This window comes from Rhinatrema bivittatum, chromosome 7 (genome assembly GCF_901001135.1).
Source record: "Rhinatrema bivittatum chromosome 7, aRhiBiv1.1, whole genome shotgun sequence".
NCBI lineage: Eukaryota > Metazoa > Chordata > Amphibia > Gymnophiona > Rhinatrematidae > Rhinatrema > Rhinatrema bivittatum.
Window position 1 is genome coordinate 65,363,936 of NC_042621.1, and position 24,360 is coordinate 65,388,295.

A 24,360-nucleotide genomic window follows, 5' to 3' on the forward strand; every position below is an offset into this window, starting at 1 on the left:
AATATTTCTTGATGCGAAGAAAAAACAAATTAACACTTTATTACATAGCTATAAAAAAGTATCCAATTAAGAACACAGCTGGAATGGCACAAACCTGTTACCCAATAAGGAGGTAGTTTTCAAAAGGGTTACACGCATAAATGCAACATACTAACATAGCAATTTTCAAAAGCCCATTTACCTGCTTGAAGTACACTTGTGTGTAAAACCTACTGACAATTTAATGGCATATACTGTAGCAATTGTCAAAATCCCACTTACATGCATAAAGCGCACTTACACGTGCAAAACCCATTTTTAGACATGTTAATCTTTTTGAAAATGACCCCAAGTGTTAAAATCTCTCTCATGTACAATAGATTCACAATTCAGTTGTCATATCTGATGGATATATTAGTTTTTTGATTATCTATTAAACGTCCATTCTTAAAGGGGTACTGTCAGATCTGGAAACACTGACAATTCCACCATCCTTAGACAAGTCCTTGCTTCAGTCTACTTAGTCAAACCTGAAAGGAGATATTTAGGAGATCATTTTTTTTCATTGCTCAAAGGAAATGTCGACAGCTCAAGGCCATGCTGTGCCACACTGCAATGGCTGCTACTTATTTCCGATCGTGTTGCAGCAGCAGAGTTACATAAAACAAAGTAAAAGATTGAGCAGTACTACAACAAAATTTGCTCAGCAAGATGGGGTAATTTGCATATATTTGCTGTTATACCAGAGATGAAAATATTTATCAGTAATTCTCAAATACATGTTTAATGAACCCTGACAAAGTGACACCCTTGCTTTAAATTTTCATAACATTAAATGCAAATCGGATTTATGTACAAAATCCCATGCCACTCATCTCATTTAACTAAAAGAAAGGTTTCTCCATTATCAGATTACCTGTTTATATCTATCCACGTTGACACCTTCCAGCTGACTAAGGCGCACTAAATTGGTTCCAACTAAGATTCTTAGCTCTTGTCTCTCCCGCTCTCTCTTTTCCTTGTCTCTGCTGTGGCCTTGGTGTTGCATTCTCACCCATAGTTTGTTCATTTCAGCAAAGTTTAGCAGCACAAAGTCCATGGAATCACTGATATCACCTGTTACTTCTTCACTGCAATCAGATTTTTAAGAAAGTCATCATTCAAGTTCCTTCAATTCTGTATATACTTTTTTTTTTTTTTTTTTTTTACTAATTATCAGATCTAGTAGCACATAAAGTTAGCACCACAGCTCATCACCAAGCTAACTTTGCATTTATTCCCCGCCTTATTAGCCTAAAATTGTTACCCAAAGTGGCTTACAATAAATAAAAATTCATAAATAGAAATCAAAAAAACAATTCAAATACATAAAATACAATTCAACTAACATTCAATAAAAAGAACATATGGTAAATAAAACATAAAACCAGCAAGGAGTTTAACCTTATCACTCAGCTATGCCTATCGCTAGGGTGTCAAGCAACTAAGCTAGTATAATCATATGGTAAAATTATGTGCCCTAACAAAAAACTTAAATTTAAAAACACAATTCAAAGCTGCCCCAGAACACAATCCAGCTCTTATTTGATCCTTTTCAGAATATTTTCTAAGGGGCAACCCCGTTTGTAAGAATCCACCCTCCCAGTGGAAAAATTATTTTCCCACAATCTTTTGAGCCTCTCTCCCATTCAGCTTCATAAATGACCCTTAGTCTTAGAGCTTTTCGTGCTATGAAAAATTCCACCTTCTGGTGACTTATTGAAACATGCTACATATTTGAATGTTTGCATCACATCTCTTCAATCTAGAGCAAAATGGCTATTGTGCTTTTACCTACTGAAAATACCTCTAGATTTGGGATTGTTGGGATTGCAAGGACTTCTGAAATATCCTGTTGCCACTTAAGTAGAGCCAGAGGTATTTTTTTTTAAACAGTAGTGGGTTGGGGCCAGTGGCAGCCTCCACCTTCCATTTTTTCCCAATGGGGAAAAGGAAGCAAATTCAAAAATGTTCCAAGTCAGCACGACCCAGAGGAAAATCACCATTGAGTGGAGCAATTACTGCTACAAGTGCATTTAATGCCATTGTCTGATACCTGCTGAGTTACACAAACTGAGGAGGAGGAGGAAGGACGTACAGAAATTATGGGGCGGATTTTTAAAGTATTATTTATTTATTTATCAGGTTTTATATACTGTTATTCGGCTTCAACATAAAGCCATCACAATGGTTTACAACATAGGAAGGTTACAAACATTTTAAAATGAATGATAGCAATGAGAGACATTTGATCATTACATTTTTAAATAACCCTATTATGGACTGCACTAAGGGGTGCACAAAAGGATATGCCCCTTTGTCGCACCCCTTCGGTGCGCGACGCCCGGCACGTGACGCCTGGTGTTGAGGCGGGCTTAACAGTCCGATGGTAATGATGTCATGGTGGGGCGGGTCTCATGATCGCAGCACTCACATTGCTGCTTCTTCCTATTTTGCATAGGCCCGGCGACGCGCGCAAGACCCGGGACGCACATATGCCCCGGGGCTTGAAAAAAGGGGCAGGGAGTGGGCGGGGTGGGGCCGAGTCCTCCGGCACAGCGGCTGTGCCGGGGGTCGCGCGCAAGCCCAAAGGCAGGTGCAACTTATTTAACAAAGGTCGGGGGGGGGGGGGGGGGGGTGGAGAGAACAGGGAAAGCCATCGGGGCTCCCCTAGTGCTCGATGCAGGCAAGGTGCACAAGTGTGCACCCCCTTGTGCGCGCCAACCCCGGATTTTATAACTTGCGCGCACATGTTATAAAGTCGACCGTATATTTGTGCGCGCCGAGTTGCACGTACATCTTAAAATCAGGCCCTATGTGTGAACTTGTCACATTTCAGCATTTTGCAACGGTTTTTGCCAGGGATGAAAGACTTTCCCACTAATAATGAAAACCCCACCGTGGATTGCTTTTTTCAGGTCAGCCTGTGATGACATCAGGAGGAACAGAAATGAGTGAATATGGATATAGGTTGTTAATGGAGTTCATTTACAAGATAGAAACACAATTTGGGGTGACTGTGGAACTTTTATAGCAAAGGGCACAAGTTAGAACAGCACTGGAGCTTCAGGTAAAGTAAATGAAAGCAGTCATGCCTCCTACTCATGAAAAAGCTAAAATCAGGATGAAGTGGCCTGCAGTCCAGCACTACAAAAAAAAAGTATAACCAGATGAGTTGTAAAACCTTGGATATAAAGTTAAAAAAGGACTAAAAAGCTTAATAATCTAGGATCCAAGAAAATGCCAAACAGGCGGCCATGGCAGCCCCTCTTACTGTTCCTTAGCTACAGTCCCCGAGTATTGCTTCAAACACCCAAATAGGGTATCAAAGAGTTGAGACTGAAAAATGCTGGGAACTGCAACACATTTTCCCAACATCTTAGATTACTTTATCCAGTTTTCTTTAGTTTTGAAAGAGACCTAAGCAATTTTTTTTAGTGCTATGTTTCTACAAGTTCCCTACGTCACTTTCAATTGTGCAGTCAGTAGAAGGCCCTGCTGACCTAACTGAGCTGTGCATACCAAACTTGCCTGTGTTTAACACGTGCTAAGGGCCCCCAACCGAGCCAGTCCTAAAATGTCTCCCTGGTAAGAAAGAGGAACTCTGGTAAGAAGTACCACAACGTGAATATGTCCCATTTTTCAACAGTGAAAGCGCTGTTAAGTGTAAGCTGCACTTGTATTGCTTTCAGACCTTTGGACTAAAATTTCCAAAAACAGCAACAATGTAGATATAAATACATACACATATAGCATTTATGACGTACTGACAGGAGTACAGCTAGGGAGCAAAACTGAAAAGCTAGTCAAGCCCCATTTCTTCTATATCAGCCTGATAAAGAAATAAAAATAAAGCAGAATACTTCCAACATTACAGAGGTTTGCTTTCATAAAATAATACAGGCTACAAACAATTCTCAATATGTTTTGGGATTTAAGTTAAAAAGATCAGGATTGCATCAAGAACATTATATGCTGGAAGCTGCAGTGTTGTCAATCATTCTATCTCCATCACCATTTTCCTCTTCTCCCATAAATCATTTTTTATTTCCTTAACCATGGCTTGAAATATCAGAATCAGTAAATCCAGCTTGCAAGTTCCTTTAAAGATTTTAAAATAAGGCTGACTTGGAATTCTGTTGCTTTCTGCTGCACAGCATCTGAACTGTCATACTGCTCTGCATCTTAAACCCACAGGTCTGAAAAATCTTGGAGAGCCCACTAATTTACGCAACACAACTAGAAGTGATTTTAGATTCATCTGAAGGAAAAAGAATATCACAGATCGAGCAAGCTTTCAGCTTTTGCAATATAAGGCCTCAATTATAATTCATTAGCATGGAGACCAGAGCTGTTATCTCCACTAAGCCTACAGAAAAACCCTTTGGAAACCACGTCCTTAAAATGGATCAAGTAGTGTGCTTGCCCCATTAATCCCACTTGAATAATTCGGATTGCCCATCAACCCTCCCCCAAAAAACACCTTCCTCTTTACACTATCATTAGAATACTTTTGAGTCACATTTTCTGGCAATGGCATTACTAATTCTATTCAGACCTTAAAAAAAGAGAGCATCAGCTACTCAAAACCAGTCAAGAAATGTATTAAGTACGTCTAATAAAGGTATCACTTCATATTTTGTTTGTTATCCTTTATTTAGGTTCTAAAATGTCAATTATAAAACCCAACACAGAAATCACAATCACTCTTTATATTATAAAACACAGTATTTCTTAAATAACATGGTTTTCTTACTCTGTCTGCTCTCCTTCATCTGGCAAAATATTTCGTGTGCACTGAAGAAGATAGTTTCGGAGAAAGAGACCTCTTAAGGGATGCTGGACACCACGACACATTTCTACCAAATCCTTCAAAATATCTTTCCTGGACTGGGAAAATGACTTGACATAAACTACGCCAACTGTTATCAGCAAGTAACTAAAAAGGAAAAAAATACACATGCAGAGATGTTAGTCTCAAGAAGCTTCAATATGTACATTTTTAACAAGAAAAATGGCACACAAAACAAAGCTATGGCCACAAACTCTGTGAAAGTCCATGTGAAAAACAAAAATCACATACAAGACAAACTTTCACGAGACAGAGGAGAGCATCCCCTGGCTGGTTCAAATCTCTTTTTCTGTAACCTAAGAAAAATTGCTTCAAGATGCATATCTTCAGATAGTTCACCACTTAAGAAGCTCATGAATTTAGCAGAACTGAGCACTACATAAAGATGTCCATTATAAAAAAGTTATAGCAACACAAGAATACAAATGGCAGACCTTTGTTGAGTTTTCCGTCTGCTTTGCTGGTAATAAGGTTTACAATAAGTTTGATAGAAGTGAATGTGCTTATGGGGGTAGTTTGAGTGGTTAAACAGTGTAGAAATGGTGCTTGGTATTTCCTGGTTCACTTTTTGTCAACAGGGATTGAATCGCTATGTTTTGCTCTTTGATTTGAGCCACCATTTCTCTCAATTTGTCTACGAATAAGATCTGCAAGTTTCTCATGCACATCTTCCTTGATGTCACTCAACCAAGCCATCTTCTTGCACTGATCGATGCCACAGAGGTTCTTGCTATTGTTTTGAACACTTCGTGAACTGAGCGAAGGAGATCCCAAAGACCTTCAACTAGGTCTTGAAGCAGCCGAGATGTGACTTAGTCACCCATCTCCAAGCAGAGATATGGTTTCAGGCTTTGCACGCAATAAGTATTGCACCATATAGAATTGATTTTGCTCTGCTCTTGGTTCCTTGGAAGATGATCTTATCAAAATCATTTAAGAGCTTAAAGTGCAGTCATGTCTTTTTTGCCTTCTTCATTGCAGACCAGACTACTACCAAGCTATGAGGTAGTTGCACCATTCCACATCCTGGAGACTTTTTCAAGTTAAACTTAAAGCCCATCTTTCCTGCCGTCATGAACCCAGAGAAGGGTATTTCCCATTTCTTGAAGAGTGCTGTCAATCACCTCATGGGATGGAAGAATTGAAGGTTCCGCAGGAGTGACAAGAATATTAAGGAGTCCCATGACCTTCACAAGTATCTGGCTCTTTACTTACATCCAACTTAACAGCAGAGCCCAACTTTTCTACAAACTTGGAACATGTTAGATCCTCAGGGGATAAAGTATGTTTGTTTATTATTAGATCTTATATTCCGCAATACCCATAATGTTCAGTGCGGATCACGTGTTCTGTTGGTTCCTCTGGGAGATCCGATGGTAGCCCCGTGGAACTGCTGGAGGACTCCCTTGGAGAATCATCCAAAGACAGAAAGGGCAACAGGGAGCCACTGATGAATGATCCCGCATTGGGCTTGGAAGAGGTGGCAAGTCCTCCTAAAAGTGCAAAATAGGGCCTCCTGAAGTCGATGACAGAGGAGGAAGTGGCAGCACTCCAGGCATTTTTTCTTTTATGTCAGTGGAAGCAATGAATACACCAGCAGAAAGGATGGAGATGGAAACTCTGGGAATAGGTACAAGACGAACACTCTCAATTTCTGTAGTTTGCACCACTGCTTGATGTGACCTTTGTCCCAGTGATACAGGAGAAGCATCTTCTTCCGGGACTAAAAGTTGGTCCAGATTTACACTCGGCTGCAGGGAGCTAATTGGATCTGGAGTTGCAGGTGGAATCTCTGATACCACCCTGGCCAGTATTGGCAGATGCCAATACTGGCCAGGGAACAGTGATAGGTAAGTGATAACCTGGCATAATGATGAATAAGTAGCCAGAGTGAATATGGGCAGTGGAATAGCTTCCCTTAATATATATCATGTGAGATGTAAGTTGACGTTGTCCATCCGAATGTGAAGAACTAGATCGGATGGTGAGTTTTGGATTCTTCCCGGATTCATTGTTAGGATTTTTGACCTGTTGGTTCACATGACTGTCAATTTATGCAACATTGATTTCTTGTATGGTGCCCGGTGCATTGTTTTCGCACCATGTGCTAGCTCTGTAACTGTGTTATGCACCCTGGTCGCAGTTGCACCCTTGTCTGCATTGTGTGTTGGAGGTTTTGATGTGCCATAAACTGACAGTGCCAATGATGCAGCATGAGCCGATTGTGCGCCCTGCACTGGTGATGCACCATGCAGCTTTTGCTTCGGTCCCCATTTCTTTTTATGCACTCTGGTGCTGGATGAAGGACACTATGATGAAAAACACGATGCAGTGGTGGCCCCAGTGGTAGGCACTTCTTTGAGTGGGAGCCTGGCTGCACACCTGGTGCGGTGGTGAAGTATGTCTTGTGTCACCATTTGTGCTTTGGGCACTGCTAGATGAGAAGTTACCTGTTGGTTGAATAGAGTCTGCTCGAAACAGGCTATTTTCTTGGCCTTCTGGCATTGAGCCCTTGGGGACATGCGACCACCGTCAGACAGTTTGGTCATGGTCTGGGTCTAGGCAAAGATAACAATAGTTGTGGCCATCCGCGATGGACATTGTGTATCTGCATGTGCAATATTTGAAGCCTGCAGTAGGATGCAAAGCCATGGTAGCACTGAAAATTACTTTTTCTTGGGGGGGGAGGAATTGAGAGTTCAAGTAGTCAGACAATCTCCTGCATCCATGTGAAACACAGATGGGAAAAAAAAAGAGTGAAGAGAGTTCTGGAACAGTCAGTTGCGTGGGAAGGCCTGTGCATGCTCAGTACACAAAAGATTTAATTAATTTGAGAGAGAACTCCGCAACATATGCTGATGACTTCGCTCATTGAGCATGGCTAATTCAGCCTGCTTACCAATGGAAAATCAGAAAAAACACTAGTAATCTTCCTCCCCCACTCCAAATCATTAAGTTTTATCATTTCTGTTTCGACTGGTAGTGTGAGAACAAAGCTGATTTTAAATTTTTCATTCATTAATATACAGATACAAACTGGTTATTTTAATAAGACAAAGATCAGATCACAATGTAAGCTTCTCCTAGATGTGTACGAGAATCTCTTTACTATCTATTTAACTTTAATTTTTGGCTTTTCTGTTTCGCATAAAACATAGGAATTTAGAACATAGATGTAAAAGCTTCCACAAGTGAAGCCAAAAAATTTCAGCTATGTAACCTATCACAACCTTAGTCCAAGGAAACCAGTGGCCACACAAAATGCTTTGCACCTTAGCCAATTTAATACAGGATTACCTCAATTGAGTTTCTCTGATCTTTGTTAAGCAAGAAAAAGCAATGGCCAATTAGTCATCCCCTTGTGCTGGCCAGCTCCATATCAGTTTCTGTTGCACTGGTTCTCAAAGTTTGTGGATTTTTGTGTTGCCCCCTCCCAAGCACGAATCCTCACCCTGAACAGGGACAAGCAAGACCTCTGTAGAAGAAACCTCTGGGTGGAAAAAAGCAAGTTTGCTTACCGTAAAAGGAGTTTTCCGTAGATAGCAGGATGAATTAGCCAAGCTTTATAGGACGTCCTCCTGGGCAGACCGACGCGGAATCCTCTCTAATACAGAGCTGTGTCTCTGTGTGCCTGTGCAAAAACTCCCACGTGATTCCCTTCCCCCTTCAGTTAAAGATAGCATAAGCGTGCATCAAAGGAAGAAAGACTAGGATAGAGACAGAGTTGGAGTATTAGCTGTCCAGGGAGGAGGGTGGGGGGAGGATTTATGGCTAATTCATCCTGCTATCTATGGAAAACACCGTTTACAGTAAGCAAATTTGCTTTTTTCCATAGATAAGCAGGCTGAATTACCCATGCTTTAAGAGAGTCCCCAGCTGTGAATTCTAGAGCATGCTATTTCTTCCGATTGGAACAGTTATGTGCTAAGGAATTATTGATGTTTGTGGACAGCTTAAGTTTTGGTTACGAAGAGTAATACTGCTTCTGATTGAGTTTGTTGTTTAAGATAGTAGTGTGATGTGAAGGTATGCAAAGAAGGCCAAGTGGCTGCTCTACAGATATCTAAAATTGGCACTTTTTTTTTTTTTAAGTGTGCTATGGAAATTGCTGTAGCTCGGATTTGATGTGCTTTTACACCATCTGGAAGTTTATCTGCATTCTTCAAGTAACAGAAGTAATACATTGGAATAACTAAGATGCTAACATCCCCTTAGAGACTGGCAACCCTGGCGCATTTAGGCTAAAAAAAAAGCAAATAGTTATGAACTACATTTTGGAGACTGAGTCCTTTGAATTTAATAGGCTAAAGCCCTTTTACAGTCCAAGGTGTGAAGGGTTTTTTTCTCTGCAAAGCATGAGGCTTTGGGAAAAAAAAATATGGGCAAGGTGACTGTCGGGTTTAAATGGAAAGCTGAGACTGCTTTAAGAGCCAACCCAGCATTTCTCCCTAATTTGACCTCATCATGGTAAAACTGTAGATATAGAGGGTAGTAAACTAGGGCTTGTAACTCACTGACTCTTCTTGCCAACGTGGCAGCTACTAGAAATAATACCTTCAAGGATAGAAACGGAGTGTAGCGGTTCAAAGGGTAGGTGCATACGTTTTTCTAACCACTCGTTTTGAGATGGGAGGGCGGAGTCTTATTGCTCCATGCAAGAAGCAAGATACTAATGGATACGTAGCTATGGATTTCTCATTCCAAGGATAGGTGGTATGCTGCTATAGCACTTAAGTGCATGCAAATGGATGATACCACTAGTCCAGTGGAAAAGAGAAGGTGGAGATAATGAATAACTTGTTGAGGGGAGCTATGAAGCGGATCTACCTGCATAGTATTACACCAGTTGAAGTATCTGCTTCATCTTTGTGCATAATTTTTTCGTGTAGATTGTTTTCTAGCAGAAATAAGAACATGTTTGATGTCTGCTGAAAGAGAGAGATGATTTAGAGCCTTCCTTTCAATTTCCATGCTGTCAGATGTAGAGAGGAGTGTAGGGGGTGGAGCAGCATGTCCCCTTTCTGTGATATAAGATCTTCTCTGTTTCCTAATTGTATCTGTGTTTGATCTGTCAAATAGACTAGGTAGGCATACCATGGTTGCCTGGGCCACACTGGTGCAATGAGAATGAGATCTGATTTGTCTGCTATGCACTTCTGAACTATCCTACCTAACATAGCTATCGGAGGGTAAGCGTATAACAGGTTCTCCGTCCACAGTAGTAGAAAGGCATTCTGCGCTATCCTGCGAATGCTGGGGTAGATGGAGCAGAAACGAAGTAATTTCGTATTGGCTTCTATTGCGAAAAGGTCTATGTAGGTCGTTCGCTACTATTTGGTTCAATTCCCACTCATGGAGGTGAAAAATCCTGCTGAGTGTGTCGGCCTCTGTGTTTCTTATTCCTGGAAGATACGATGCTTGTAGTTGGATGGAATGTTTCACTGCCCATTCTAGAGTCAGTACTGCTTCCTTGCAAAAGGTCCACGAACCTGACCCTCCTCCTTTATGTAAAACATGGCTACTTGGTGTCCATGTAGACCATTACTCTCTTCCCAGTGAGGATATGGTAGAAGGTGTGGATTGCGTTCCTTATAGCTCTCAACTCAACCAGGTTTATCTGCAAATGTTTTTCCTGCAGTGACCAAATCCCTTGAGTTTTCAAGTGAGGTACATGTGCACCCCAGCCGTGTATGGATGCATCCATACACGGCTGGGGTGCACATGTACCTCACTTGAAAAGGAGCTCCCATTGGTAGAACTCGGGCTGAGAGCCACTAATCTATAATCTGAGGTCATTGAGGGAGTCAGGGTAACTTGATGGGACATCGGTTGGTTGTGTTGGGACCACTAAGCTTTTAGTCCCCATTGCAGTTAGCACATGTGAAGACGTACGTGTGTGTGACCCAACATTTTCAGGATCTGACGAGCTGAGGTACTTGCACAAGTCTTAAATGTGGAGGCTAGTTCTTGAAAGGTCTGGGCTCATTCCCTTGGTAAGAAGGCTTTGCAAAGCTTGGTGTTTATTAATGCTCCAAGGAATTGGAGGATTTGGGTAGGAACTTGTGATTTTTCGTAGTTTATTATGAATCCTAGTTTGTTCAAGCACATTATGGTCTGCTGCAGGTGTGAAAAGTATTTTCGGTTGTCAGGAGACTAGGAGCCAGTCATCCAAGTAGGGAAAAATGTTTATGCCTTTTTTTGCCAAGATGGGCCACAGCCACTGCTAGACATTTTGTGAATACCCTGGGTGCTGATAGGCCAAATGGAAGTACCTTGTACTGGTAATGTAACTTGTTTACCTGAAAGCAAAGGTACTTGTGCAAGGTTGGGTGCCTTGGAATGTGAGCATATGCATCTTTGAAGTCCAAGGAGCACATTGGGTTGCAGAAAAGAAAGACTGGTCTTGAGAGATGTCATCTTGAACTTTTCTTTCTGGATTAATTTGTTCAAAGCCCATAGGTCTAATATAGGTCTGAGACCCCCTGCCATTTTGGGGATGAGGAAATATTGGGAGTAAAAGCCATGGTTGTGTTGCCAGCGAGGCAGCTGTAAATGGTGTTCTGGGCAAGAAGCAATTGAACTTCCTTTCGGAGTAGATCCAGGTTTTTGTTATCTTTTTGTGGATAAATTAGGTGGGGTAGGTGTGGGGGGATATGGAAGTTCAGCGATATCCATTCTTCACAATACTGAGGACCCAATGGTACGATGTTATATTGGACCATTCCCGGAAGAATGAGGATATTCGTCCACCTACTGCTGGTGTTCGCTGTGGCCCTGCTTTGCTCAAAACTTCTGTTGAGGCTTCTGGCTCGGACCTTGAGCCTGTTTTTGTTGTTGTGGTGTTCTTGGCAATTTCTTGATTGTCGTCACTGAGATTGGTAAACCGTTGTGCAGTAAGGCATGAACTGTTTTTATTGGCGACATTAGTAGACAGATCGTTTATGAGACTAATAACGTTTGAATGGGTAATGATCGGTTGGTAATGTGAGTCTGAGACTGCTACACTTTGTTCTTTTAATAGTGAGACTGTCTCATCTTGTCGCCAAACAGGTTGTCTCCTTTACAAGGGAGGTCAGCTAGTTTCTCATGTAAGGCATCTCTTATGGCACTTGCCCTATGCCATGCAATTCTGCGTGCAGCTATAGATGCTGCTGACATTCTTGCAGAGGTGTCAAAGGCCTCATAAATTGATGCGTAAACCTTCTTCTATATCTGATTTAAATTGGACTTGTTTTTGAGTATAAGCCGTGGTGGGACTTCCCAGCTTCCATCCCTGTAGACAATCAAATAGGTATTGGGTAATGTAGAATTGGTGCTGTTGTATTCTTGAATTTAGCATAGCGCCTTAGAACATAAGAAATTACCATGCTGGGTCAGACCAAGGGTCCATCAAACCCAATATCCTGTTTCCAACAGAGGCCAAACCAGGCCACAAACACCAAGATCATCCCATGCTACTGATGCCAGTAATAGCAGAGACCATTCCCTAACTCAACTTGATTAATAGCAGTGAATGGACTTCTCCTCCAAGAACTTATCCAAACATTTTTTAAACCCAGCTACACTAACCACATCCTCTGGCAACAAATTCCAGAGTTTAATTGTGCATTGAGTGAAAAAGAATTTTCTCCGATTAGTCTTAAATGTGCTACTTGCTAACTTCATGGAGTGCCCCCTAGTTCTTCTATTATCCAAAAGTGTAAATAACAGATTCACATCTACTCTTTCAAGACCTATCATGATCTTAAAGACCTCTATCATATCCCCCCTCAGTCGCCTCTTCTCCAAGCTGAACAGCCCCAACATCTTCAGCCTTTCCTCAAAGGGGAGCTGTTCCATCCCTTTATCATTTTGGTTGCCCTTCTCTATACCTTTTCCATTGCAACTATATCTTTTTTGAGATGCGGTGACCAGAACTGTACACAGTATTCAAGGTGCGGTCTCACCATGGAGCGATACAGAGGCATTATGACATTTTCCGTTTTATTAACCATTCCCTTCTTAATAATTCCTAACATTCTGTTTGCTTTTTTGACTGCTGCAGCACACTGAGCCAATGATTTCAAAGTATTATCCACTAAGATGCCTAGATCTTTTTCCTGGTAGTAGCTCCTAATATGGAACCTAACATTGTGTAAATACAGCATTTTTCCCTATATGCAACACAGTCCACACTTGTCCACATTAAATTATCTGCCATTTGGATGCCCAATCTTCCAGCCTTGCAAGGTCCTCCTGTAATGTATCACAATCCGCTTGTGATTTAACTACTCTGAATAATTTTGTATCATCCGCATATTTGATAACCTCACTCGTCTTATTCCTTTCCAGATCATTTATAAATATATTGAAAAGCACCAGTCCAAGTACAGATCCCTGAGGCACTCCACTGTTTACCCTTTTCCACTGAGAAAATTAACCATTTAATCCTACTCTCTGTTTCCTGTCTTTTAACAAGTTTGTAATCCACGAAAGTACTTTGCCTATCCCATTACTTTTTAAGTTTTCATAGAAGCCTCTCATGAGGGACTTTGTCAAAGGCCTTCTGAAAATCCAAATACACTACATCTACCGGTTCACCTTTATCCTTTATTAACCCCTTCAAAAAAAATAAAGATTTATTAGGCAAGACTACCCTTGGGTAAATCCATGTTGACTGTGTTCCATTAAACCATGTCTTTCTTATATGCTCCATGATTTTGATCTTTAGAATAGTTTCCACTATTTTTCCCGACACTGAAGTCAGGCTTACTGGTCTATAGTTTCCTGGATTGCCTCTGGAGCCCTTTTTCAATATTGGGGTTACATTGGCCACCCTCCAGTCTTCAGGTATAATGGATTATTTTAATGATAGGTTACAAATTTTAACTAATAGATCAGAATATTCATTTTTTAGTTCCTTCAGTACCCTAGGATGCATATCATCCAGTCCAGGTGATTTGCTACTCTTTAGTTTGTCAATCTGGTCTTGGAATATCTTTTTTGCCAAAGTCATCCAAATATTTAGTGTCTTTACCTGGGGGTGTATTTGAGTACAGTCTCGTTTTCTTTGCTTTCTTCATCACTAATTCCACAATGACTGAAGCATGTGGTAGTTGCAATGATCCATAAGGATCCGATTTACATAATTAAAATTTTAGGTCCGTTTTGCTGGAGATGGTAGGGGTAGAAAAATGGAGAAGTCCAGTATTTGTCTAGTATGTCCTCAAACACTGAGTGAGGAGGTAGTGCAGAGGGTTCTGAGGGTACGTCGAATATTTTTAATATTCCATGAACCTCTGACCTTGGATCTGGTATCTTTTTTATATCAATCTTGAGAAAGGAGCCCACCTTCTCTATAAATTTTGAGTATATTAAATCTTCGGGAGGTGAAGACGGTTCAGCTAGTCCTTCTGGTGGATCTGAAGTGATTCCAGTTGAACCCGAAGATGTTGATGGGGAAGCTGAAACATTTATTTCATGTTCCAAACCTGCTAGGTTGCTGTCAAGATCCACGGATCCTTCCATCTGCTCATCTCCTGGAGGAGAAGATGGTAAAAGATCTTATTGATATATTATCCTCAGGTTCGCTTGAAGAATCCTGTCTGTTAGAGGATTCTGGCAGTGATGCGAAGAAATTAAGATACCAGATATTTGAGTCATTGCCTGTGAAACTGTAGACATTCTTTTGGAACAGGATGTTTGGCCAGTATTGGATAGAACCTTCTTTGGAATGGCCGCCTGCAGGATGGCGGAGTCTAGTTCTCTTTGTGATTCTATTTGGACATTGGGCACTTGATGTGATTTGGCCTTTTTGCAAGAGGTTCTTGCAGCTGCAGTTCTTTTTTACATTTTGATACCTTTGACAGGCCTGAGTATACCATACCCCTCGATGAGGAAGAAGAATTGTCGGTAAATCTGACTATATCTATGTCAGAACCGCCTTCTAACCCTTCTTGAGTGAATACTGTTTGCGGTTCTAGTCTCCACTGTGTCTGCTTACCTCCTGTTGGAAAGTCTGTAGGATTCTGGCAATTCAATTGCATCAAAGAGTATCTTTTCCTTGGTGATGCATCGGTTGATGCATCTCATCTTTCTTTGATCGATGATGTCCCTGGGTCGAGTGACTTTTCCTTATCTTGTGAATTGACTGATGCGCTATATGCAAACGCGTCTATGATTCTTGCATTGGTCGATTCAACGCTTCTTGAGTCGAGTGGGAAGATGCATCTTACTTCTCGGCTACTTTGACCGATTATATGCTTCACACGTCAGGAGTGTTTCTTGCACCGGTCTGAGTCACGTACTTTTTCTCGGTCTTTCCCCTGAGTTATTTTCTCTAACTCTGTTTTCGAGGGTTTTTTGGAGATATCTAGGACTTTTGGGCTTTTATCACCCGAGCCTCTCAACTCTTTTGCAAGTTCCTCTGAACACTTACTTTTTGACTGAGGCTCCAATGAAGAGGATCTTCTCGTTGGTGTAGGTTTTTTCTTTTTTTCTGCTGCTAGCAACTGCATCGATCCATGGGTCGGGGTATATGACCCAGATAGGTCGCTACTTAATCTTTTCATTTTTTCCGCCCTTTGCCTTTGGGTCTGTGGAGACATCGTGCCGCAATCCTGGTAGGATGTCTGATTGTGATCAGGGCCTAGGCAAATGTAGCAGTAATTATGTCCATCAGCAACAGACACAATTTTGCCACATTGGCAGAATTTAAAACCTGGCGCTCTTAGAGGTATATTAGTACTTAAAAGTGCCTTTTTTTTTTGGTACACTAAGAAGTGTAGGGGGCAGAAGAGGAGAAATTTTTAGGCACATGTGAGAGGAACACAACCATGAGTTACCATGGAAAAATGGAAACCGAATGGGGAAAGGGAATCGCGCAGGAACTTCCACGCAGGCGCACAGATACACAGCTCTGTATTCTTTAAGAGGATTCTGCCTCGGTCCGCCCGGTAGGATGTCCCTTAAAGCATGGCTAATTCAGCCTGCTTATCTATGGAAAATAAAGGAAATTAGAATTCAGGAGCCATCAACTTACCCAACAGTCACAGATTCTGAGGTATTGCTTTTCCCCTATAGCATACAAATGGATCCATTATAGTTCACAGCTACAAGTGGCAATAACCATGTCAAAGGAAGTTAATAAGCCCACTAAAAGAAAAGCAATATTGCACCCCAAAAACTAACAAGAAACTGCCTAGCAAGCAGGTAGACTAAAGCCTGATCCAATATATTTTTCTATGAAGTCATTTACAGCTACGAAAGCCAGAACAGAAATCAAACTAAATTTTACTTGCAGAAAAATAGCATGATAAAGGGAAATCCAGAAGAATAAGTAATAACATAAGAACATAAGAAATTGCCATGCTGGGTCAGACCAAGGGTCCATCAAGCCCAGCATCCTGTTTCCAACAGAGGCCAAATCAGGCCACAAGAACCTGGCAATTACCCAAACACTAGGAAGATCCCATGCTACTGATGCAATTAATAGCAGTGGCTATTCCCTAAGTCAACTTGATTAATAGCAGTTAATGGACTTCTCCAAGAACTTATCCAAACCTTTTTTGAACCCAGCTACACTAACTGCACTAACCACATCCTCTGGCAATAAATTCCAGAGCTTTATTGTGCACTGAGTGAAAAATAATTTTCTCCAATTAGTCTTAAATGTGCTAGTTGCTAACTTCATTAAATGCCCCCTAGTCCTTCTATTATTCGAAAGTGTAAATAACCGATTCACATCTACTCGTTCAAGACCTCTCATGATCTTAAAGACCTCTATCATACCCGCCCCCCCCCCCCCCTCAGCCATCTCTTCTCCAAGCTGAACAGCCCTAACCTCTTCAGCCTTTCCTCAAAGGGGAGCTGTTCCATCCCATTTATCATTTTGGTTGCCCTTCTCTGTACCTTCTCCATCACAACTATGTCTATTTTGAGATGCGGCGACCAGAATTGTACACAGAATTCAAGGTGCGGTCTCACTATGGAGCAATATAGAGGCATTATGACATTTTCCGTTTTATTAACCATTACCTTCCTAATAATTCCTAACATTGTTTGCTTTTTTGACTGCTGCAGCATAGTGAGCCGATGATTTTAAAGTATTATCCACTATGATGCCTAGATCTTTTTCCTGGATGGTAGCTCCTAATATGGAACCTAACATCGTGTAACTACAGCAAGGGTTATTATTCCCTATATGCAACACCTTGCACTTGTCCACATTAAATTTCATCTGCCATTTGGATGCCCAATCTTCCAGTCCTGCAAGGTCCTCCTGTAATGTATCACAATCCGCTTGTGATTTAACTACTCTGAATAATTTTGTATCTGAAAATTTGATAACCTCACTCGTCGTATTCCTTTCCAGATCATTTATAAATATATTGAAAAGCACCGGTCCAAGTACAGATCCCTGAGGCACTCCACTGTTTACCCTTTTCCACTGAGAAAATAGAAACAAATATATAGAAATGACGGCAGAAGAAGACCAAACGGTCCATCCAGTCTGCCCAGCCAGGTTTTACACTTTTTTTTTTTTTCATACTTTTGTTACTCTTGTCCCTTTAAATAATTTGTTTAGTTCTATTTCCCTTCCACCCCTGCCATCGTAGATAGCAGTGCTGGAGCTGCATCTAAGTGAAGTATCCAGCTAATTGGTTTGTGGTAGTAACCGCCGTAATAAGCAAGTTACTCCCACACTTGTTTACCCAGCCTGTGCAATTCAGTCCTTGTTGGTTGTTTGAATATAAATCCTCTTTTCTTCATTCCCCCTGCCATTGAAGCAGTGAGCTGTGCTGGATATTTATTTATTTATTTGTTTAAGGTCTCTTATATACCGATATCCTTTCGCACATCGTATCGGTTCGAATGTGTATATGTATTCTAAGTGAAGTATCAGGCTTGATTTAGGGTAGTAACCGCGGTAACAAGCAAGCTACAGCCATGCTTATTTATTTGTTTTACCCAGACAATGTAATTCAGTCCTTGTTGGTGGATGTCTGAATATAAAACATTTTCTTCATTCCCCCTGCCGTTGAAGCAGAGAGCTATGCTGAATATGCATTGAAAGTGAAGTATCAGGCATTTTTGGTTTGGGGGTAGTAACCGACGTAACAAGCAAGCTACTCCCCTGCTTTTAAGTGGATGCAAATCCTTTTTTCCACATTTCCTCTTGCCGTTTAAGCACAGAACAATGTTGGAGTCACATTAATCATGTGTATGTTTATTGAATAAGGATATTCATCTCAAGGTAGTAGCCGTCATTCCTGCAAGCCACCCCCATGCCTCTTCTCTTCATTCACATCCTCTAGACTTTATGGATCCATAGTATTTATCCCACGCCCCTTTGAAATCCTTCAGAGTTTTGGTCTTCACTACTTCCTCCAGAAGGGCGTTCCAGGTATCCACCACCCTCTCCGTGAAGAAATACTTCCTGACATTGGTTCTGAGTCTTCCTCCCTGGAGCTTCAAATCGTGACCCCTGGTTCTGCTGATTTTTTTGCAACGGAAAAGGTTTGTCATTGTCTTTGGATCATTAAAACCTTTCAAGTATCTGAAAGTCTGATTCATATCACCCCTGCTCCTCCTTTCCTCCAGGGTGTACATATTTAGATTCTTCAATCTCTCCTCATAAGTCATTTGATGAAGACCCTCCACCTTTTTGGTCGCCCTTCTCTGGACTGCCTCCAACCTGTCTCTGTCCCTTCCGAGATACGGTCTCCAGAACTGAACACAGTACTCCAGGTGAGGCTTCACCAAGGATCTGTACAAGGGGATAATCACTTCCCTTTTCTTACTCGATATTCCTCTCTCTATGCAGCCCAGCATTCTTCTGGCTTTAGCTATTGCCTTGTCACATTGTTTCGCCGACTTCAGATCATTAGACACTATCACCCCAAGGTCTCCCTCCTGCCCCGTGCACATCAGCCCTTCTCCCCCCATTGAATACAGTTCTTTCGATTTCCACACCCCATATGCATGACTCTGCACTTCTTGGCATTGAATCTCAGCTGCCATATCTTCGACCACTCTTCCAGGTTCCTTAAATCCCGTCTCATTCTGTCCACTCCTTCCGGCGTGTCCACTCTGTTGCAGATCTTAGTGTCATCCGCAAAAACTCAAACCTTACCTTTTATCCCTTTCGCAATGTCGCTCACAAAAATATTGAACAGGACTGGTCCCAACACAGACACTTGCGGCACTCCGCTCAACACCGCTCTCTTCAGACTAAGTTCCATTTACCATCACACATTGTCTTCTGTCCGTCAACCAGTTTGCAATCCAGGCCACCACCTTGGTACTCACTCCTAAGCTTCTTATTTTATTCACCAGTCTCCTGTGCGGAACCATATCAATAGCTTTGCTGAAGTCCAAGTAGATGACATCGAGTTTTCTTCCTTGATCCAATTCCTTGGTTACCCAGTCAAAAAATTCTATCAGATTTGTCTGACAGGATCTTCCCCTGGTGAATCCATGCTGCCTCTGGTCCAGCAATTCTTCCGACTGTAGATAGTTCACTATTCCTTCTTTTAACAGACTCCATTACTTTTTCCACCACCGAGGTGAGGCTAACCGGTCTGTAGTTACCGGCCTCTTCTCTGTTTCCACTCTTGTGAAGCGGGATCACCACCGCTCTTCTCCAATCACTCGGCACCACTCCCGTTTCTAGGGATCTATTGAACAGAATACAGTGGACCCGCCAGCACATCTCTGAGCTCCCTCAGTATCCTGGTATGAACCACATCAGGCCCCATGGCTTTGTCCACTTTCAGTTTCCTCAGCTCTTCCCATACATTCTCTACTGTAAATGGAGTTACATCTACTCCATTCCTCTCTAGTTTCTTGTTAACTAGCGACGGGCCTTCTCCAGGGTCTTCTTTAGTGAACACAGAACTGAAGTATTCGTTTAATATTTCTGCCATTTCTTCGTCTCTCTCCACACATTGGGGCAGATTTTCAGAGCCCTGCTCGCCTAAATCCGCCTAAATCCGCCCGGATTTAGGCGAGCAGGGCCCTGCGCGCCGGTGCGCCTATGTTCAATAGGTCTACCGGCGCGCGCAGACCCCGGGACTCGCGTAAGTCCCGGGGTTTGGCGAGGGGGGCGTGTCGGGGGCGGGCCCGGTCAGCGCGGCATTTTGGGGGGCGTGTCGGCAGCGTTTTGGGGGCGGGCCCAGGGGCGTGGCCGCGCCCTCCGTACCCGCCCCCAGGTCGCGTCCCGGCGCGCTAGCGGCCCGCTGGCGCACGGGGATTTACGTCTCCCTCCAGGAGGCATAAATCCCCTACCTAACCCACCCATCCGCCCTGTCAAAAGGGCCGGGCGGGTGGGTTAGGTAGGGGAAGGGAGGGGAAGGTGAGGGGAGGGAACGGGGTTAGGCTGCGCGGCTCGGCGCCCGCCGGCTATACAGAATCGATAGCCTTGCGCACGCCAATCCAGGATTTGCGCGGCTACGCGCGTATCTACTAAAATCCCGCGTACTTTTGCTTGCACCTGATGCGCCAGCAAAAGTACGCCAATTCGCGCGGTTTGAAAATCTACCCCATTGATCCTTTTCACCTTTCAATTTCACTATACTACTTTGAACTTTTCTCCTTTCACTGATGTATCTGAAAAATGTTTTGTCACCTCTTTGGCAATCCTTTCTTCCGCTTGACGTTTTGCCGCTTTGATTACTTTCTTTGTCTCCCTCAGTTCTACTAGATATTTGTGCTCTCCCTTTGGGATCCTTTATATTTCTTGAATGCTGTTCTTTTAGCCTTTATTTTGACAGCCACCTCCTTGGAGAACCAGATAGGTTTCATTTTTCTTTTGCTTTTCTTTACTTTTCTAACATATAGATTAGTTGCCTTGGTAATTGCTCCTTTTAGTTTGGTCCACTGTTGTTCCACATCTCTCTCATTCTCCCAGCCTACTAGTTCTTCCTCCAGGTACTTCCCCATTTCATCAAGTCCATGTTTTTGAACTGCAAAACTTGGGTCCGTGTTCTTCTTTTCTGTATCCTTTTTGTGATATTAAACCATACCGTTTGATGATCACTGGTGCTGAGGTGGGTGCCCACCTGGACTACAGACACATTATCTCCATTAGTGAGCACTAAATTGAGTATAGCTCCCTCTCTTGTGGGTTCCATTACCATTTGTTTGAACAAAGCTCCTTGCAGAGCATCCATTATTTCTCTACTATTGTTAGATTCTGCAGATGGGATTCTCCAGTCTACATCCGGCAAATTAAAGCCTCCAACAATCACTTCTCCCTTCTTTCCCATCTTTTGGATGTCTTCAACCAGATCTCTGTCAAGCTCTTCTTTTTGGTTTGGAGGCCTGTAAACCACTCCAATAAAAATGGATGTCCCATCTTTTTTTAGTGTTGGCCCATAGTGCTTCTTCATTGCCCCATCTTCCTTGCAGCTCAGATGCTTGGATATTGTTTCTGATATAAAGAGCCACTCCTCCCCCTTTCCTATCCTCTGTCCTTCCTTATCAAGTTATAGTCTGGTATTGCCGTATCCCAATCGTGAGATTCTGTGAACCACGTCTCCGTGACAGCAACAATGTCCAAGTCCGCCTCCACCATTAGGGCTTGCAGATCTGGGATTTTATTGCCCAAACTATGAGCATTTGTACACATAGCTTTCCAGCTTTTCTTGTTCATGTTACTGCTGTTCCTGGACTCCTTTTGTGACTTTACTTGAGTTTTGTGTAAGGGAAAAGATTAGTGCCTTTGATGACAGATTCATCCAGCACAATGAGCTTTTTCCTTTGGTTACTGATCTGGAATTCCTGTATGCATTGGGTTTCTTCTTTCTTTTCAGATAACACTTTAATCTTTTTCTCAAGAACTTCTTCAGTATTTAATACAGAGAAGGCTTTTTGTACTTGTTGCACTTGATACAGTGTGTGTCTCTGCATCAGAGGTTCAATTCTACCAGAGCCTTCTGTAATCTTGTTTATTGAGTTCCTTAATACCCTGTGTGAATGGAAGGGTAGGCTTGTGGGTTGCACAGCTGTCAAGAACAGGTGCTTATGGGTCACAGGTCTTATCCTGCCTGAGCCCACTGTAAATCTCTTTATCCTTGACTTTTGGTTTTTCTATGGTAATGAGGAATTAATTCATAAATATTGTAAAGAGGATGAGCCTTTCCTTCATTGAAGCTAATTCTTACTCTGTTTCTTGTCATTTAACCAGTTTGTAATCCACGAAAAGACATCGCCTCCTATCCCATGACTTTTTAGTTTTTTTAGAAGCCTCTCATGAGGGACTTTGACAAAAAAAAAAACAAAACAACTTACCTATGGTTGGTCTACCCTCATAATCACCAGGAACTAAGCACAGGTATTTATAGATACATCAGTTGTCAATTAAGAGAAACTGGTTCATTCAGATTCCCTTTTACACACAAAATGTGCTTAAAGCTTGTGAAAACTACCTCTTCCAAATTTGAAAAAAAAATAAAAAAATCAGTGGAGTGAAACAGGGAGGGATAAACAAACTTTTGTGTCTACTGCTGGGACAGAAACATTTCCTGAAACCATCTGTACGTCTGTGAGGAAGACAGGAGCACCCCTTGTGTATGAGGCTTCTATCTCCATCAGAGCTGCTCTGTTCCCATTTTGGTTTCGACACCTGCTTTTTTGTATCTCCTTTGAGCATACTTGAGGAAAGCGGTAATGTAACATAACATGACCCCATGGCTCTGGGAGAGAGGGTGAATGAAGCTAGATGCACAGGTGGTATTCTCCTTTGTCCTACCAGTCAGGAATAAAAGTCAAGGCTGAGGTGATCGCATTTTGCAGATGAATGGCTGAATAGATGGTGTTGACAAGAGTGTTCAGTTTCCTGGACTATGGGATGATACTCCAAGGAATAGAGCAGAGTCCACCTGTTGAAGAGGTGCAGCATCTTCCAAAACAGACTGGCAAACCTACTGAGGAGGGGGCTTTAAACTAGGATCATCCAGGATAGGTGGACAAAGACCAAAGGTAAGTAAAACATAGGGAGAATAATTTTATAACAATCTGTAACTTATGCACATATTTTGAAAATTATCCCTAAAACACACACACAAACTAACCTGCATAAAAAGTTATATTTGCTCTTTGCAGGGCATAATTTATGAGAATTAAATTACATGCGGCCTTTTCAAAATCAAAAGTACATGCATAAATCCCAGCTCTGACACCCTTCCCCCAAATAAAGGACTAACATTATACAGACTAATTGTTTGCATTTGTTTGTTTTAATTTTACCTTTAGTTATGACAGTGAAGATGCATATTTCTGTTTCAGCAGCATATACTTGCATTATATTCAAATATATGTAAATAAACAAATGTTAAAAGTATGCATATGTGCAAAGTACTCATTTATGCCCTGCCTGGGATTGTCACTCACAACTGCTTTCAGAGGCCTTGAAATAGCAGGTTTTATTTCCCAGCCTGTAACAGCACAGGGCAATTTCAGGTCAGCTTGTACAGATTGCAGCAAAATATATGCTTAAGAAATTGCTGTTATCAGACCTCTTGTTCCCCATAACACACTTGGATTTTACATCCCAGGTTATACTCTGACATGCTGTGCCCAGACTCAAGCTACGGTTCCCACCTGGCCTCCCAATAGTAGTGACTGTCCCCACTACAGTCCTGTCCAATCAGCCCTAGGTTCTCCTGCTGTACAATCTCTTTGGTACTGCCTGATAGCATTCTGTCTGGCTTCCTTGGGATCAGTGGCGTAGCGAGGGGTGGGCGGCCGCCCCGGGCGCCGGGTCTAAGGGGGCGCCAAAAAGCTATTTAAATAAAAAAAGAAATTAGTATTTTAAGCCCAGATGTAAGTGTTGTTGAATACTGGCAGATCGTCTTTTTTTTTTTTTGTTATGAGAGATTTATAGTAATGGTCAGGGGCGGATTGATCTATCGGGTGATCGGGCATCCCCCGGTGGACTGGTCTACCTGGTCATGTGGTCTCGACCGCGTGGCTCTTCTTCAGCCCAGCCTCAACGCCTTCGCCAAGCCGGCAGGGGCCGAAGAAATACAAATCGAGGCCGGCGGGGGCCGAAGAAAAGAAGATCAGCCAGGTGAGCCAGCGGCGCGCGGGCCGAAGAAATGAAGATTGGAACCTCCCAGCCAGCCCCTGCTGGAGAAATTAAAATCGAGGCCGGCGGCAGCCGAAGAAAAGAAGATGGGCGCCTCCCAGCCAGCCTCAAGCGGGGGCTGGCTGGGAGGCGCCCATTTTCTTTTCTTCAGCCTCCGCCGGCTTTGATTTTAATTTCTTCGACCTCTGCGGAGACAGCCGGCCCCCAAAGGCCGGCGGGGGCCGAATAAATTAAAATAGAGGCCGGCGGCGGAGGCCGAAGCAAAAAAGATGGGCGCCTCCCAGCCAGTCTCAAGTGGGGGCCGACTGGGCGGCGCCCATCTTCTTTTCTTCGGCCCCCGCCGGCCTCGATTTTAATGTCTTCGGCCCCGCCGGAGACCAAGAGGGCTGAAGACATTAAAATCGAGGCCGGCGGGGGCCGA

At 42.5% G+C, this 24,360-nt stretch overlaps 1 protein-coding gene across 1 annotated transcript in view; it reads right to left on the bottom strand.

Annotated features, from left to right (window-relative positions):
* The window catches only part of VPS35 (VPS35 retromer complex component), a 196,661-nt gene that overhangs the window by 118,418 nt on the left and 53,883 nt on the right, over positions 1-24,360 (bottom strand). Inside the window, exons 5-6 of the mRNA XM_029608455.1 lie at positions 4,775-4,957; positions 896-1,109 (exon numbers count right to left, since the gene is read on the bottom strand). Of these exons, the coding sequence (XP_029464315.1) occupies positions 896-1,109; positions 4,775-4,957 (397 nt within the window). The remainder of the gene's footprint in view (positions 1-895; positions 1,110-4,774; positions 4,958-24,360) is intronic.